The 17,438-nt window shown below is 48.3% G+C and overlaps 1 protein-coding gene across 2 annotated transcripts; it reads left to right on the top strand.

Moving 5' to 3' along the window:
• The first annotated feature begins 228 nt into the window (after positions 1–228).
• Positions 229–3,508, top strand: HAND1 (heart and neural crest derivatives expressed 1). Of its 2 annotated transcripts, none has more exons than XM_054488415.2 (2): positions 229–1,029; positions 2,570–3,508. In XM_054488415.2, the coding sequence occupies exons 1-2, from the start codon at positions 487–489 to the stop codon at positions 2,672–2,674; spliced, it is 648 nt and encodes a 215-aa protein (XP_054344390.1). In that variant the 5' UTR covers positions 229–486; the 3' UTR covers positions 2,675–3,508. The 2 variants fall into 2 exon arrangements, with proteins under 2 accessions (XP_054344390.1, XP_054344389.1); XM_054488414.2 differs by having other exon boundaries at positions 249–1,029; positions 2,573–3,507.
• Positions 3,509–17,438: the final 13,930 nt, after the last annotated feature.

Raw genomic sequence — 17,438 nt, 5'->3', positions numbered from 1 at the left:
CTCAAGTACGTAGTCCCCATGCCCGCCCCCTCAACACCCCCAGCCGCCCGCCCCCCTAAGCCCGCCGAGCCGGGAGCTGAGTGGGAGGGGCAGAGGCGGGGCCTGTTCCCAGTGCCTGCTGGCGGACTAGAGTGGCGCGGGCTGAGCGTGAAACCTGGGATAGCCACTCCCCCTTTTCCTTATCCCCGCCCCCCTGCCTTTGGCTCCCGGGAGAGGTTGACATCAAAGACGCGGTCTTATATAAGCCAGATCTGCAGGGAAGTCCGCAGAAGGGTTAAACAGGTCTTTGGGCATCGGCGTCCTTGCCCGCGGCAGAAACCGGCAAGAAGACAGTGGGCTGCGCGTCTCATTTTCAGCCTTGCCCGGACTCTCCCAAAGCCGGCGCCCAGTAGTGGCTCCAGAGCCCACAAGTGGCCCCCGGCGGTCTCTGGGGCGCATGGAGCGGCGTTAATAGGGCTGGCGGCGCAGGCCAGTAGCCGCTCCAACATGAACCTCGTGGGCAGCTACGCACACCATCACCACCATCACCACCCACACCCTGCGCACCCCATGCTCCACGAACCCTTCCTCTTCGGTCCGGCCTCGCGCTGTCATCAGGAACGGCCCTACTTCCAGAGCTGGCTGCTGAGCCCGGCTGACGCTGCCCCGGACTTCCCTGCGGGCGGGCCACCGCCCGCGGCCGCTGCAGCCGCCGCCGCCTACGGTCCTGACGCCAGGCCTGGGCAGAGCCCCGGGCGGCTGGAGGCGCTTGGCGGCCGTCTTGGCCGGCGGAAATGCTCAGGACCCAAGAAGGAGCGGAGACGCACGGAGAGCATTAACAGCGCATTCGCGGAGCTGCGCGAGTGCATCCCCAACGTGCCGGCCGACACCAAGCTCTCCAAGATCAAGACTCTGCGCCTGGCCACCAGCTACATCGCCTACCTGATGGACGTGCTGGCCAAGGATGCACAGTCTGGCGATCCCGAGGCCTTCAAGGCTGAACTCAAGAAGGCGGATGGCGGCCGTGAGAGCAAGCGGAAAAGGGAGCTGGTGAGTCCTGGGGCTTGCACGCTCCAGCCAAGGGTGCAGGCGCGGTGAGCACCCTCAGGCCATGCAGGTAGTTGAATGAGGCTGTGTTGTCGTGTGTCCGATTTGGAAAGGTTGGGAAGAGTTCTGAGATGGTTGGTCACAGCGTGCGATCCTGTGCATGGAGGGAGGCAGATTCGTCATAGAATTCATTTGTAATACGGGAGAGTGTTTGTAATACTGAGTGAATAATCTGTTTGGAGCCTCGGACCCTCCAAAAATGCACACACCACAGCTTTTGCTTCCAATTTGGAGAAGTCCTGATTCATTCCTGGGCTCTCCTGGAAGCCAGGTTAAGAATATGTGTTAGAGTTCTTTACTTTGAGTTTGAATTTATGTGCCCGGGCTCGGTTCCTGTTTTCAAAGGGCCTTTGCTGGACCGGCTAGTCTACTTCCATCATTGTACAAATAGGGAAACTGAGGGCCCAGAGTGGGTTGGGGCAGGAAGAGCACCTATCTGAGGAGTCCGAGGTGGAGCTGAGGTAAAACAGATCGGGTCTTCTACTCAGTCCAGGGCGAGTTCCACTCCCCATGGACTGGTTCTGAGGACGACTTCAGTGGCTTTGCATGTAAATAAGAGCCACTTCTTTTAGCTTTGGAGAGCGCAGTCTGGTCTTGGCCTTCTTGATCCTCTCCAGTTAGGGTGACACTTCCTGGAACTTGGTCTGGCTGTCCGGGGCTGGGGGCTTCTGAGCGCTGGGTTTTCAGGCTGGCCAATCAGTTTCTCTAGGTTGGGGCGCTCAAGGCCGTAGCGGAGTGGAGCCAGCTGAAGCGCCCCACCTGGTTTTATCGAACCTGCGGGGGCCTGTGGTAAACTGACGAAAGCTCATCCGGGGACGGGGGAAAGACAGATAGGCATCGAGTCTCTAAACGGCTGCCCCGGACTGGGGATGGTGCAGGCCGGGCGGCGCCTCGAAAGAAGTTGTTATTGGGCGGATCCCGGCCCCCACGCGTCGCCGCCTCCTTCAAGTAGCACCGCTTGGTTCCTGCTGAAAGAGCGGGAAGGAGAACGCTAGGCCAGCCCGACTCCCCGCACTTTTACCTCCGTATCTGAGGCTCCCATCTCCGGCTTAGGGGGCCCCAATCCTGCATCCAATCCCTGATGTTTAAACCAGGTTGGGAGGCTGGCGGAAGTGTGTGGGGGGCAGCGAGAGCGGGAGAACCGTGGATTTCCACCCCTCCCTTCCAATACCTTGCGATCTCCCTTAGGTGTCCTAAAGCCAAACCAACGCGCGTCAGTTTCACCAGACGCAGAACATTTTCCTTACCAAACCTCCCGAAGCTGCCCAGCCCATCCCGGGTCCCAGGAACTCCGCGCATAAAGGCAAATTTACGAGCCTGTTTGCCTATTTCGCAAACAGAAATCCGTCACTTATTTAAAGACTCCCAGTTACTGCTCCCGACACCTTCCCCTCCTCCCCATCTTACCCCATGCCGGGCGATCGGAGCAGAAAAATTAAAAACTGTCTCTCCCGCCTCTTTTCTTGTGTGTATCCTTTGGCAGCAGCAGCACGAAGGTTTTCCTCCTGCCTTGGGCCCAGTCGAGAAGAGGATTAAAGGACGCACCGGCTGGCCGCAGCAAGTCTGGGCGCTGGAGTTAAACCAGTGAGCCGAGGCCCGCGCCGAGGACCTGGCCAGGCCAGCCACTCCTGAAGCCCCCGGAGGAGAGGAAGGCAGCGGCGAACGCCCCGCTCTGGGCTCCGGCGGCTGGTGCTACGCATCCCGCGGAGCTTCTGCTGAGCGCCGGCAGGTCGTCGGCTGCAACCACACACTTGGATCGCACGTGCAATGTCCTTTGAATTTTTTTTAATACATTAAGAGAAAGAGAAATATATATATATCCACCCCCCGCCCAACCGAGGGCGGCCTTTGGCGACACCATGCAAGAAGGAGGGACTGTCGAACCCAAGGGCGCAAAGACGCACTCTTCCACCCTTTTGGAGCGAATTTAGAACCTCAGCCCTATCCCCATTTCCCTATCTGGCTCTTTCTCTCTTGTCCCTCCATGTGGTCCGCCCCGACGCTGTCTTCTCTAATTAAAATGCAATAAGGAATCAATTATTTTCTGCCTGAGAAAGAGAACCAGACGCAGGAAGATGAAAGGCTGCCCTTTGTTCTTCGAATCGTGGTGGTTTTATTTTATTTTTCTTTTTGTCGCTGCACTTCCTGTTTAGTTCCAAGGGAAACACTTTCTCTTTTCTCTGTCTCTCTCTTTTCTTCCTTCTTTTCCTTCCTTTTTGTTTCTATCTAAATAAAAGCTTTCCCTGTGTTGGAAAGTTTTTATGTATTTAAACTACCTACCATGCCGGTTGTGCTCAGGTGTTTGTTCATCCTGCCATCCCCAACCCTTTTCTACCTCAAGTCTGTGTGACCACTCACAACCCCCCTCCCTTCGCCAAAGCAGTATCTATGCTCTTGATTAATAAAACATTTTCTGAAATCATCTGAAGCCTGTGTCATGTCTCAGCCGGGGTCCCTCACCGACTCCCATGGCTTCTGCTAGGTGGAAAGCCTTCTATTCCTGCTCCTCTTCTTTTGATAAATACAAAACCGAACTTGAAATCAAGGGAAGCGGGCAGATAAAGAATGTATTTCAAGAACAAAGAACAAAGTTCTCTTTAGACTAGAACGGGAGGTGGGGATAACTTATGGGAACCGGGAAGAACAAAAACGGAAACGAATTAGTCTCAGAGGGCCTGGGCTCGGGTTTTTGTGCGAAAGTATTCGTGCTTGTCTGGAGGTTAGTATGCCCACTGGTGTCTGCAAAGAGTGGTTTGGAGGGGTTATTGGGAGGGAAGGGGGCCTAGCACACAGATGAATCCTATCACTGGGGCAGGGTAGCTCAGGAGAGGGGGTGTTGGTCGGGAATATGTTCATGTATGTGAAATTCTCAACATATAGATGTACATGTGACAGTGCAGCAACTCATACGGAGCCTGAGGCTGTGCAGGGGCCAACAAGGGTCTGCTTAGTACAGCTCCAAGCACACAGTAACGACTTGACAAGTCACAGCAGCTATTATTATTTTATACCTGAGTAAAATAAGCTTGTGAGTGCTTGTATGTTAAATTGAGGTATTTAAGTTTCTCTTTAGCAACGAAGCACTCAACCGAAGGTTGTGAGAGCATATGGATTTGTGCAAAGGGATGGGGTGTATGTGTGTATGCGTGCTCATTCGGGCGCTTGTGCAGGAGAGCCAGTCTTTGTGTTCTCACATGCGCGCACCCATGACTAGGTGTGGTGGGTATAAATTCGGTGCATTTGCCAAGGGTCTTGGATGCGTATTGGGCTAAACTGGGGCGGGCAAACGCAGTGGTTTATACTTCCAGGAATAATAATGTACGAATACTTTGGTTGCGTGCAACTGTGTGCTAGGCACTGCGCTAAGCACTTCTGTGTCTCCCAACAGCCCCCATGGTTGCCCCAGGGAGCGCACGCTCTGCAGCGCCTGCGGGTCTGCGGCGCTCACTGCGAAGGAGGAGGGGAGACCCGTGCGGCTCTCTTGGAACTTTCGCTCTGCGCACCTGGAGCCTGAGCGCTCGGCTTGGGAACAAGAAAGGAGACCTCAGGCAGCTCCGGGGCAGGGCCTCGCGGGGCACCAGGCGTGCCCCAGGCGCCTTGTCCCAGCGTCGGGGTGAATATGGGACCCCATTAGTCTTGGCTGTAAACACCGTAGCAGGGGCTGAGAGGCCACGCGGGCCTTTCCGGATGCGAAGGAGTTAATAAAAGGTGTTTTATGGGCGCTAGGAAACAGTGGGGGAGGTGCGAGCTTCTCTCTCTACTCTCGCCCCCCTACTTTTTTCTTTCTTCCCTCTCGCCACCCGCCGCCGGATCAAACAGGCCCGCGATTTAACTAGGGCAACACTTGGCGGTAATGAGCCCGTCCGACGCACCCCTTCCTCGGCCTCAGTACCCTGCCGAGGCCCCAGGGCCCTTGGGGAGGAGCAGAGAGAAAAATCAAAGTTTCTTTCTTGTTGTTTTGTTTTTCTTTTCTTTACCTTCTTTCTTTCCGTTTCTTTCTGGGAGTCCGTTTAGAAATTCCAGCGCGCGTGGAGAAACAGACTCGGGGAGCGAGCTGATCTAAGCCCCACAGCACGGAGGGAAGCTTATCTAGATTCGAACCCAGGACTCCAACTTCGCTCACACACAAACCTCTGGCTATACACAGGTTCCAGCTCCCAGGACTATTTTTAGCACCGTGAAGTATCCTAGGCACGGGAAGAATGCGCACCCTGGTCTAGCTTTCTTATAGCCGGGGAAAGAAGAGGGGGTGCTGAGGGGGACCCACCAGCGGCCGCCAAAGCCAAGTCTGGCATAACCAGGCCTCTTCAGAAAACCCAATCCTGCTGGCCCCAAACCCTCTTTGGGAAGAGAGCCTTGGAGCCCTAAACTCAGTCTCAGAAACGTCCAGTCCCTGAACCCGGGAGCCGAGACGGAGCCGGCGCCCATTGAGAGGGTCACTGGACAGTCCCCCACTCTCCCCACGCCTGACTCCAGCGGCCTCCCACGCCCACGCCACATCCCCAGCTCCCACCGCACAGCTGGAAAAGCCGAGCCCAGAGAATGGCTCGGAGCTGCCCCAGGTTTCACAAACCATTCTGTGCTGAGTGTCTGCAGACTAGGGGTCCAGCCCTACTCGCTGCCACCCTGGCTCTCCAGGCTCCCACCCCTCCTTAGCCCTCCCTTCTTTGAAAACATCTTTAGAGCCTGACGTTTACTTTCTTCTTCTCTGCCCAGGTTTCAGTGAGGTTTGTCAGACACCTCAAATTAGCTGTGGCAGAAACAGGGTCATTATTTATTATTTTTGAATTAAATACATCTTTTTTAAAAAATGGGAAAAATAGAATGGTTACCCACTTAAAAGTAAATTCCAGGAGTTTACTGCAAGGAAATATTGATGTTACAAAACGTTAACTATAGGACTATTCTATTAAAGAGTGAAACACGGGAAAGAACCTGATGTCCTATAATTACAGAACTGGCTCAATAAAGCCATCAGTACAGTGGGTTACTACTCAGCCATTAGAAAAAATGTGGGAATTGACATGGAAATTGTTCACGATATATTAAGTGAGAAAACCTCCTCCCACATTACACCAAACACTGTCCATTGTGACCCTTTTCATGTAAAAATAAGTAAATATTATTCATGGAGAAAAATTGGAAGAATATACATCAAAACTTTCACACCTTTACCTCTGACTTGTGGGAATAAGGGTGATTTTGACTTTTCCTCTTGCTTAGCCATATTTTTCTTAAATGTCTTGTAATGAATAAGTATTACTTTTGCAATAAAAATTAAGCTGCAATTTCCTTCTAGTTTCTTCTGTTGCCAGCATACTTTCAATACACCATTTATTTAACATACATTTATTGTGTGCCCACCATGTGCTAGGCACTGTGGGCATAAATATAATGAAAAGATCCTAATAACAATCAATTAACATACAACAGAAAATATTTGTCTTGAAGAGTTAATTATTCCTCATACACAGCAAATAGTCTTTTTCTCTTACATTTAAAGTCTATTGATGAATGAAATAGTAACAGCTAACATTTATAAAGAAAAGTAGTTAAACTCTTAGCATGCATTATTTCATATAAGCCTCGCAGGGTTCCGTGAGGTCAATATTGAGGGAGCTGAGGCTCAGAGAGGTGAAGGATTTTGTCCAAGGTCACATGGATGGCAGATAGGACTTGTATCAAAGTGCAAACATGGCTACCTCCAGAGACCTGTTTCCCCCGCATCTCGGAGCACCTCCAGGGGTGTGTGTGTGTGTGTGTGTGTGTGTATACACATGTATGTGCCCAAATACAGTTTCTCTCAGTCTGATCTTCCTTAGTCCCCAAAGTAAGGTAAAGAAAAAAAGAAGGAAGGAGTTATGTGAAAGGATCTGGGATTCGAATTCCAGCATTCTCCTGGAACCCTCTTCCCCTGTCAGGGCTCTGAGTGGATCTCATCTAGAAAATGAGGAAGAGGGTAGGCTCCAAGGTGTTTTCCTGTCAGTAACATTCTGATTCCAGGAATCTACTTTCTCCTGGTGAAGAATTCAGCACGTTATTCTTTGCAGTAGCCTCTGGTGTTTGCCTGGCACATTTACCTTACCCAGGTACTTCCACTTTTATAAGCACGTTTTCCTCCCCATAATCTGGAAGAGAGCCAAGGCAGGAATGATGCTCCCCATGGACAGATGTGGGAAAGGCAAACCCAAGAGAGTTGATGTGACCAGTTCAGGGTCACACAGGCAGTCAAAGGCTGAGCCCGGATTAGAAGGTACGCCTCAAACCCAGGGTTCTTACGGAAAAGGCACGGGATACCTTCTCTCTATGCAACCAGTGGTTAACCTTATAGTCTTGCTAAATCTTCACAAAAGAAATGAAACTAAGAAATCAGCCAGTCTCATTTTTAAATGAAGAGTGACTGAAGAGAAAAAATATGCACGTTCTAAAGTGTCTGAAACCAGCCTCCTGATTTAAACCTGATTTGTTAGAAACAAAATTTTTTCAGCTGAGAGAGTTTTTACAGCTGAGCTCTCCCAAACTCATAAAAAACTAGGTTTATATGGGAAATCGTGAAAGACTCTTAACTATAATACACAGCGTCTAATGTAAGCAGACGTAGACACTATATAAAGCTTCTACAAATGTTATTAAAACAAATAGAAATGCACATTTATCCCCACAAAATGGACAATGGAAAGCATCGGACTTTAGAGGAGTCCTGAAAGTCTTATGTTCACTGAAATGTGAACACACCCCATAATACTGAGACCTCAAAGGTCTTTACCCACCATCCAGCATGTCCCTCATTTACAGAAGGAGAAACTGAGGCTCACAAAGGAGAGGGACTTGCCCAGCATCTCAGGGAAGTTGTGCTCTTCTTTTCCCTTTGTTTATTTAATACATTCTACTTCTAGTGCAGGGAACAGAACAATACAAGGGCCAGGAGTCCCTGCACAAGTTACTGAACATTTCCCCATCTCAGTTTTCTTCACAAGTTACTGAACATTTCTCAACCTCAGCTTTCTTATCTACAAAATGAGAGCAATCATTGCCCCAACATCCTTGGGTCTGTGAGGATGGAAAGAGATAAGGCATGCAAAGCACTTAGCGTGTTGCCCATGGTAGAGCTATTTTTATTATTTTATTTAATCCCCGTAACCATCTTGTGAAGAATTGAGGGTTTCTTTTGGTTTGTTTGCTGGCTTTGGAGACTCAGGGCATATTTCCAACAGATGCAGAAGATTTCAGTGACTTTCTCAAGGACACACACCCAGTGAGCAGATTCCTGCTTCAAAGCCCTAATAGTCCACATCATTAAGGTAACACAGTGGGTAGGCAGCCTGTAGCGTCGAATTTCTGAAACTGTTTTAGGCAGCACTGTACAGTACAACTATCATGCAAGCTATAAGTGTGAGTCACATAGGTAATTAAACATTTTCTAGTAGCCACAATAAAAACGAGAAGAGAAACAGGTGAAATTATTTTTAATAATATATTTTGTTTAACTTAATATACCCAAAATAGAATTTCAACATGAATCCATCTAAAAATTATTAGTAAGATATTTTACATTCTTTTTTTTATACTAAGCCTTCAAAACCAGGGGCTTTTTTTTTTTTTTTAGTTGGGGTTTCACTCTTTTTGCCCAGGCTATAGTGCAGTGGTGCAGTCTCGGCTCCCTGCAACCTCCGTCTCCCAGGTTCAAGTGATACTCCTGCCTCAGCCTCCCGAGTAGCTGGGATTACAAGTGCTGACCACTACACCTGGCTAACTTTTTGTATTTTTAGTAGAGATGGGGTTTCAGCTTGTCGGCCGGCTGGTCTCGAGCTCAAATGATCCTCCCACCTTAGCCTCCCAAAGTGCTGCGATTACAGGCGAGAGCCACCGTGCCTGGTCCAGGCACATAACTATTAAGTGGCAGGGCCGGGCTGCAGACCCAGATGCATTTGACTTGAAAACCTGCCCTTTCAGCCACTCAGTTCCATGACTCCCAGAGACAGTAGGGGGACTATAGCTGGGCAGTAAGATGCAGAGTGCTTTTTGGAGCATCCCACCTAGTTCCAGTTCCAAGTCTACTATGAGTCAGGTGACCTTGGCCCAGTCATCTCCATGTGCCCCAGTTTTCTAATCTCTAAGATGGGCTAACAATATCTTTCCTCCCCGCAACAGAACTCCTGTCACGCTGAAGTGGGAAAAGGTCTTTGAAAGTGTTTTGAAGGCTGGGTGCAGTGGCTCACACCTGTAATCTCAGGACTTTGGGAAGCCAAGGTGGGTGGATCACCTGAGTTTAGGAGTTTGAGACAAGCCTGACCAACATGGCGAAACCCCATCTCTGTGAAAAATACAAAAATTAGTAGGGCGTGTTGGTACATGTCTGTAATCTCAGCTACTTGGGAGGCTGAGGCAGGAGAATTGCTTGAACCTGGGAGGTGGAGGTTGCAGTGAGCTGAGATAGCGCCACTGCACTCCAGCCTAGGTGACAGAGTGAGACTTTGTCGCAAAAAAAAAAAAAAAAGTGTTTTGAAACAGAAAACATATTAGCACAAGATGCCTGGCCAAGGTCAACAGGGAGGTCTAGACTGGCCCCCCAGGCCTGTACTTAAAACTAGATGAGTTGGTGAAATGAGCTGCATGGCAATGGGCAGGTTTTTTAACCTTTCTGAGCCCCAGAGCTCTCTTCTGTAAAAGGGAAGGCAGAGGCCAGGTGCAGTGGCTCACGCCTGTAATCCCAGCACTTTGGGAGACCGAGGCAGGCAGATCACAAGGTCAGGAGTTGGAGAACAGCCTGGTCAACATGGGGAAACTCCATTTCTACTGAACAAATACAAAAATTAGCCGGGCATGGGGGCATGCACCTGTAATCCCAGCTACTTGAGAGGCTGAGGCAGGAGAATTGCTTGAACCCAGGAGGTGGAGGTTGCAGTAAGCTGAAATCGCGTCACTGCACTCCAGCCTGGGCCACAGAGCAAGACTCTGTCTCAAAAAAATTATCAAAAAAAAAAAAAAAAAAAAAGGGAAGGCAGAGTAGCTTCTAGAAGGATCTGGGGTTTTGAGGATCTGGGAAGCTCTTAGCCTGGCCTGGAGCAGGCAGGTGGTAAACACGAGCTGTTGTTCTTGCTGCGGTTGTGGTTGAGGTTGAGCTGCTGGGCCTGCTTGGGAAGCGACAGAGTGTGGCAGGAAAGGCGAAGACAGCGTGGCCCTTCAGGGCACCCTGAAACCAGGCTCTTGGCTGAGGGTAGAGCTCAGGCCGTCCGACGGTGAGGCGTGGGAGGTGTGGCTAGAAGTGCAAGAATAGCTAGTGTGGCAGGAAAAGCACTAGCCCCAGAAGCCAAGACAAGGGGGTTCAGTTTGCTGTGTGACCTTCGGTACTTCCTTGCCCCAGCTGGACTCTGTAAAACAAGGAAGGGGGACCAGATCTAAGTCCCTTTCTGCATGGACTCGCTAGGATTTTTATAACGGTGTGACTCGAAGTATTCACAAAATACAGCATCTCTATGAGGGACAGAAAATACTCCCGGAGCCTTCCCCTGTGGCCTGAGGCTGCCACCGATTGAGGGGAGGGCGCCACCTGGTGGCCATACTCCCTCTTCTGCACTCTCAGTGCAGAGAAACCAGACAGGATCCCGGACTCCTCCGTGCAAGGCGAGCCCGGAGCCCCATGACTCCCTTTCTTTAACTTCCTCTGGCAATTCAGGGGCGTAGAGAAGGGACTCAGCAAGTTCACAAAACCAGGAGTCCTGGGTGTGAACCTAACTCCTGAGGGACGCTGGGGTTTTGTAACCCAAGATCTCTGAGGCCTTCTTCCCTAAATATGCCTTAGGGACAGGAATCTGTGTTTCCTTACTATGTGAAGTCTGAAATGCACCACACTTTTTTTTTCCTGTTCCTTTGAATAGAAGCCACTGAATAAACACAATCCTCTCTTAGTAACTCAGAATATTTCTGCCACTACTACACAGGGCTAATGGAACACAGAGGGCAGTTTCCCCCTGCACTAAATAACCCAGGTTGCTGGGATCCTGAGTTCTTCCAACAGCTTTTACCACCCTTCCATCTTCCCAGCATGGTCAATATTCCACTTCATTCTGTGGTGTAGGTTGCGTGGTGCACGGGGGAGTCAGATTGACATAGGCTCAAATCCCAGTTCACTGTGAGACCCTGGGTGAGTCACCTGACTTCTCCAAGCCGTAGTTTTCCCATCTGAAAACTAGCAATGATAATAGCTTCTTTGCAGGTCTGTGTGAGGATTAGGACCATATACAAAGACCCTAGCACAGTGTCTACTTCCCAGTCGGTGCTTAACAAATAATAGCTATATTTCTGCAGCTGGGCCATCCTGACCATCTTTTCATATCCAGCTTTGGAAATATTCCTTGATAGAAATACGAATAGCATACATTTTAAAACGATATTAGCCACCAGAGATAGAACACCCTTCGCTGAAGACGAAGGAGCCTCCTTGGAACTGTTTAAATTGACTCAGCCAATTTCAACTTCATCTAATTTAGATAAACCCCAGTAGGCAGGCTGCGGTCTTCTGAGTAATTGATTCCCTCAGTCCTCATTCTTTGGGCTTCAGTAAGTTTCATCAGACACAGCTTCACCTTCTGGCAGTTGCTAGTGCACGTGGCTGAGTCTGAGCTCTGCTGAACCTGTCCCAGCCCAGCTGACTGGATGGCTCCCCTTGAAGCCTGGTCCACTCCTGCATCCCCCATCACTTAGGCAAGAGAGGCTCTGGTTGGGCACAGGTGCCGTCCCACTGCTCACTTAACAAAGGCCAATCTTGCTAGTGGCTATGAGCCCTCAGGAAGTCTCTTTTAACTGTTTTAGCTTAATTAAGCTTATTACATTTGCTAAGCCTCATTGGCTTCTCTAAGACTTCAAGTGCCCGTTATGCACTGCTCCTTCCTCAGAAGTAGGGTTGGCGCAGGGCTCCGAGCTTTCATCACAGATTCTATGATTTTAGCAGTGGAAGGACTACTTCCCACTCCTGTCTGAGTCTCAGCTCCTCTGAAATTCCTGGCTCCTGGAGGACAGAGTCCATTTCCTTTGGCACCTGGCCCACAGCAGATACTCAAATACTTTTGTGACCATATTTCATCAATGGGGTTTTTTTTTTTTTTTTAAATAATAGCAGGTTTGATGACTCCAAAGTTCAAGGTCCTCATTCCAGCATGAGGCTTTCTGCTCCTCATTCACAGTCACGTCAGCCTGGACTTCCCTTCACTCTCATCTCATCAAACCTGTTTCCTTCAAAGGCCTGCTTAGAAGTGCTTCCTCTTCCGGGAAGCTCCCCTACTTTTCAGAATGCCTTTTCCTTGGTATTTTCCCCTTACTCTGAATCATATAGATAGAGTGTGGCTACACATGGAGTTAGCAAGTGGATGCTTTGATTTACCTATAAATATGGTCATAGCGGGGCTGGGCATGGTAGCTTATGCCTATAATCCCAGCACTTTGGGAGGACAAGGCTGGCAGATTGCTTGAGCTCAGGAGTTCGAGACCAGCCTGGGCAACAACATGGCAAAACCCCATCTCTACAAAAAATACCAAAAAATCAGCCAGGTGTGGTGGCGCACGCCTGTAGTCCCAGCTACTTGGGGGGCTGAGGCAGGAGGATCACTTCAGCCTGGGAGGTCGAGGCCACAGTGAGCCAAGATCGCACCACTGTACTCCAATCACCTGGTGACAAAGTGAGATCCTGTCTCAAAAAAAATAAAATTATATATGGTCATAGTTACAGATATGTGTGTATAAATATACACGTATACTATGTATATAAACATATATCTATACAGATACATATTCCATATAGTTGTATACAGATACTCTGTATACATGTTTACATATACAGTATTTCTAAGCTGATATGCATATCTATGTCATTAAACATTATTTTACAATTATGACATATGTATAATGCTTTCAAAACCAGTCTCCTAGTATTTGATATATAGGCTGTTTCCAGTTCTTCACTGTTCTAAACAATGCTCTTGCAAAATATTATCTTACTCAATTAGTAGGCAGCATGACATAGTGGACGCTGGAACCTGTTTGACTCATCCCCACCGTTTCCTGGTGACCTTGGGCAAGCCATTTCACCCTTCTAAACGAGTTCTTCATCTATAAAATGGGGATAATAATAATACTCATCTCATAGGGTTGTCAAGGCATGTACAGTGCTTACTTACCATTGGGACTATCACATTGTAAGTGCTCAAAGAAAAAACTGTACCAATTCGGGAGGCGGAAGATGAAGATTTTCTCTGTCTTCTCCACTACCAGTGTGACTTTGTATATCACTGTTTCATAGTGTGTGACAAAAACTCACAGAAGTGATGGATGACAGCGCTGTACAACACTTTAAGTGCTGCTCAAATTTAAGATTGTATTATTGTTGTTGCTTTTACTTCTCTTACTACTTTCTATGTTTCAGGAATATGTAATGTAAACTATGCAAGCAGGTAGTAAGTGCTTTGAAGGCACTTAAAAATGCTTTGCTATTTTACAGTTACGGTGAAAATGATTTGTGTTCATTATAACCAGTTTAGATGATACCAAGAAAGCACAAAGAAGAGAGTCAAATTTACTCCAAAATCACCAACCAGGACTAACTATAGTTGCCATATTAGTTGTGGCCTTTTTAAACCTGCTACCCTGTGGTGCCCAGGGCAGAACAGGGCAGGCTTCAGCTGTTTAATAAATGTCTGTTGACCTCAACCAGATCGACTGTTAACAGCAGCATGCTCCAGTTCTGTCCCTCTCAGCCAACCTCTGACAGTTTCATTAACCCCATTAAATCATGCAGGTGCCTTTACACCTCCTGGGCTTGTTAATCTCTGTTCAGCTCTGGTAAGTTAAAACCTGGCTAGAAGGTTGGATGCACCTTGTTAACCTCCATTAAACCCTATTAAATTTCTTAACTAGAGTCCTAGTGACTTCTCAAAATCCCTCATTAAAGTTTAGTAAATCCAGTTGATTGGGACAAGGGTAACTGTTGTAGCTGCGCCGCTTCAGAGCTTGGCATTCTGAGTTCTTGGACGTTGGGGTTGACAGCAGTATCCCTAGAGCCAGGCAAGGCTTGGGGATCCATCCTGGGAGTACCTTTAGCTCTTTGGCTCTCATTGTTACTGGGGCGAGTTCCTCAGCTTTTCTGAGACTGTATTTACACCTCTATAAATTGGAGTTAATAATGGTTCCCACTTTGTATGATTATAGTGAAATTAAATGAATTAATGCACATAAAACTATTAGCCATTGTCTGGCATGGACTCTTTACTTGATAGCTATTATTATTCCTGAATATAGAAGATCTTTGTAGGCAAAAAACTGTTGAGTAAACAGAAGACTCAGTCCCAGTACTAAATAAATATAGTGTCCTCCTCTGTGTCAGGTCTTGGGCTGGAATGGTGGGTTATTTTCATTCTGGTTTTATGCAGACTGAAGATCATCCATTTGAATGACTTAACAGTGTCAGCCACTCTGTTTGCTCAGACTCTGCCACTTCTGAGCTGTTTGATGCTGAATATAACATAGTTATAATAGTTTCTTGACCAGGGCCTTAGGAGATTGGACTCAGTGGTTCCTAAACCTGGATGTGCAGTAAATTTCTGAGAGGATATTTTTTTCTTTTTGAGATAGAGTCTTGCTCTGTCGCCCAGGCTGGAGTGCAGTGGTGCAATCTTGGCTTACTGCAACCTCCGCCTCCTGGGTTCAAGCGATTCTCCTGTCTCAGCCTCCCTAGTAGCTGGGATTACAGGCACATGCCACCATGCCCAGCTAAATGTTTTTGTATAGTAGAGGCAAGGTTTCACCATGTTGGCCAGGCTGGTCTCGAACTCCTGACCTCGAGTGATCCACCCACCTCGGCCTCCCAAATTGCTGCGATTATAGGCGTGAGCCACCGCGCCCAGCATCCAAGAGGATTTTATAAAAACATAGTTTTCTGGGCTTCACTTGAGAAAATTCTCATGAAAGAGAGCTCAGGGGGAACTTTTAACTAGTATTTGAACAGATGATACTGAAGCTGTTCATCTCTGTGCTGGGATTGGGAAACCTCTGGACGAGATTGGTGCTTCTCAACTTTATTGAGCTTAAGTCTTACCTGGAGAAATTTAAAAAATCATTATTACTGGGACTTAGACCCTGAGCTTGTCATTCTGAGGATCTGGAAGGGGGGCCCAGGAATTGGCATTGCAACAGAGTGCTTAGGGGATTCTGATGGGGGTGGGGGGTGGCAAGTGACACACTTTCTTCTTTTTTTTTTTTTGAGATGGAGTCTTGCTCTGTCACCAGGCTGAGTGCAGTGGCACGATCTTGGTTCACTGCAATCCCTGCCGGGTTCAAGCGATTCTCCTGCCCAGCCTCCTGAGTAGCTGGGAATATAGGTGCGTGCTACCATGCCCAGCTAATTTTTGTATTTTTAGTAGAGACAGGGTTTCACCACGTTGGCCAGGATGGTCTCGATCTCTTGACCTTGTGATCTGCCCGCCTCGGCCTCCCAAAGTGCTGGGATTAAAACACCAGACCTCAGATGATCTGATATTCGATGTCCTAAAGCTCTATTTTGAAAAGAAAATAAAAGGGTGTCGGGTTCCTAGTGAAACTTCTGTTCTAACAGCATATTAACATGTGGGTTCATCTCCACCTTTCCATTGATATCTGTGGATCATCAAGGGATGTTTACTGCAGCAGGGGGCCAGCCAGTTTTCAAAGTGTGGGGACAAAGCACCCCTTTGCCATTCAGTGTGTGAGGACAGCAGGCAAGCCCCCATGGTTAGACACAGTATAAAAGAATGGGAGAGGCCGGGTGCGGTGGCTCACGTCTGTAATCCTAGCACTTTGGGAGGCCAAGGCGGGTGGATCACGAGGTCAGGAGATCAAGACCATCCTGACTAACACAGTGAAACCCCGTCTCTACTAAAAATACAAAAAATTAGCGGTGGCGGGCGCCTGTAGTCCCAGCTACTCAGGAGGCTGAGGCAGGAGAATGGCATGAACCCGGGAGGCGGAGCTTGCAGTGAGCCGAGATTGTGCCACTGCACTCCAGCCTGGGCGAAAAAGTGAGACTCCATCTCAAAAAACAAACAAACCAACAAAAAGAATGGGAGGATGGCAGAGGAGGGGAAGGGGAAGCAACTACTTATGCTAAGAAACACGGTATGAAAACTGGAACTTCCTTTGCTTTCTAAAGCAACTCAGGGACCCTGTAAATGATGGTGTCCTTCAGCAACAATCCATCACTAATTCTGTGAGCTCCTTGGTGAGAGCCAGGACTCCCTGTCCTCTCAAATATCTCATGAAAAGCCACCCTCCACACTCCTTACAGAGGAGTGCAATGGGAGAGGAGAAGGATGTGGGAAGGGGAGGATCTGCACTTTTAAAATTTCTGTAAGGCTTAAAATTTTAGAGCTAAGATTTCTTACTTCTATGTAACGAATATGATAAAGACAAATATTTATTGCACTTCTCACTTTTCATTCTGCTAAGGACAAACCTGTGGTAAAGTGGCACTAGAGACAGGTTTGAAGTGGGAGATCTGAACTTGAGGCTTGCCTTTCTCTTCTCTAGCACTGTGAGGAGAGGCAAGAGGCATCATCCGGTAGCCTCGGGGACCTCCACCAGTAACGTGCAGTCATATTACCCTGGCTTCTCAAGCTGTAGTATCCCTAGGGAATTTGCTACTATGCAGATTCTGATTCAGTAGACGGCCAGCAGGAGGGGCTGGGAGATTCTGCATTTCCAACAAGTGCCCAGATGATGGACCAACTTTAAATAGCAAGACTCTATTGTAGGTGAAGAAACTCCAGGTCACACGCTGTTAAAAATGTCTCTGAGACATTTAAACATTGGGATGTTTACATGAAGATCTGAATTTCCAGCTTCTCCAGTCAAATTGCAAGACCTGGTCACACAGGGCTGGTGTGCCCATAAGACTACAGTAGTGGGGAGCTGAGTAGTGGCTGCCCTTAGAAGGCATCTGAGTTTTTCCAGTTTGCAGCTCACCCTCTGCAGGTATTTCAATGTGCAATCAATCCTCCATACAGTTTATTTAGATGGAGAACTGAAGACCCAGAGAGAGAACTCTATTTGCCCAGCGCATCCAGTACTCTACATGGAAGTTGAGCTCCAGACTCAGGCTGTCGGACCCAGTCAGTCTCTTTCCAGGTGACTGAATGGGATAGCAGTACTGGAACTTGGGCCTAACCTTCTGGGATCTAAACTCAGTGTGCACTGGGAATGTAGGTGCTAGTATTTGGAGCTGGGAGGAAAGACCACTGTCATTAACCACTGTAATACACTGCCAGGGGCCAAATGTGGAAGTGAAAGCATCTGAATTCTATATAAAAATTCAAAGGGAAGACAGAGGG

Source organism: Pongo pygmaeus, chromosome 4, assembly GCF_028885625.2.
Source record: "Pongo pygmaeus isolate AG05252 chromosome 4, NHGRI_mPonPyg2-v2.0_pri, whole genome shotgun sequence".
Taxonomy (NCBI): domain Eukaryota; kingdom Metazoa; phylum Chordata; class Mammalia; order Primates; family Hominidae; genus Pongo; species Pongo pygmaeus.
This window is presented reverse-complemented; position numbering and strand designations above follow the sequence as displayed.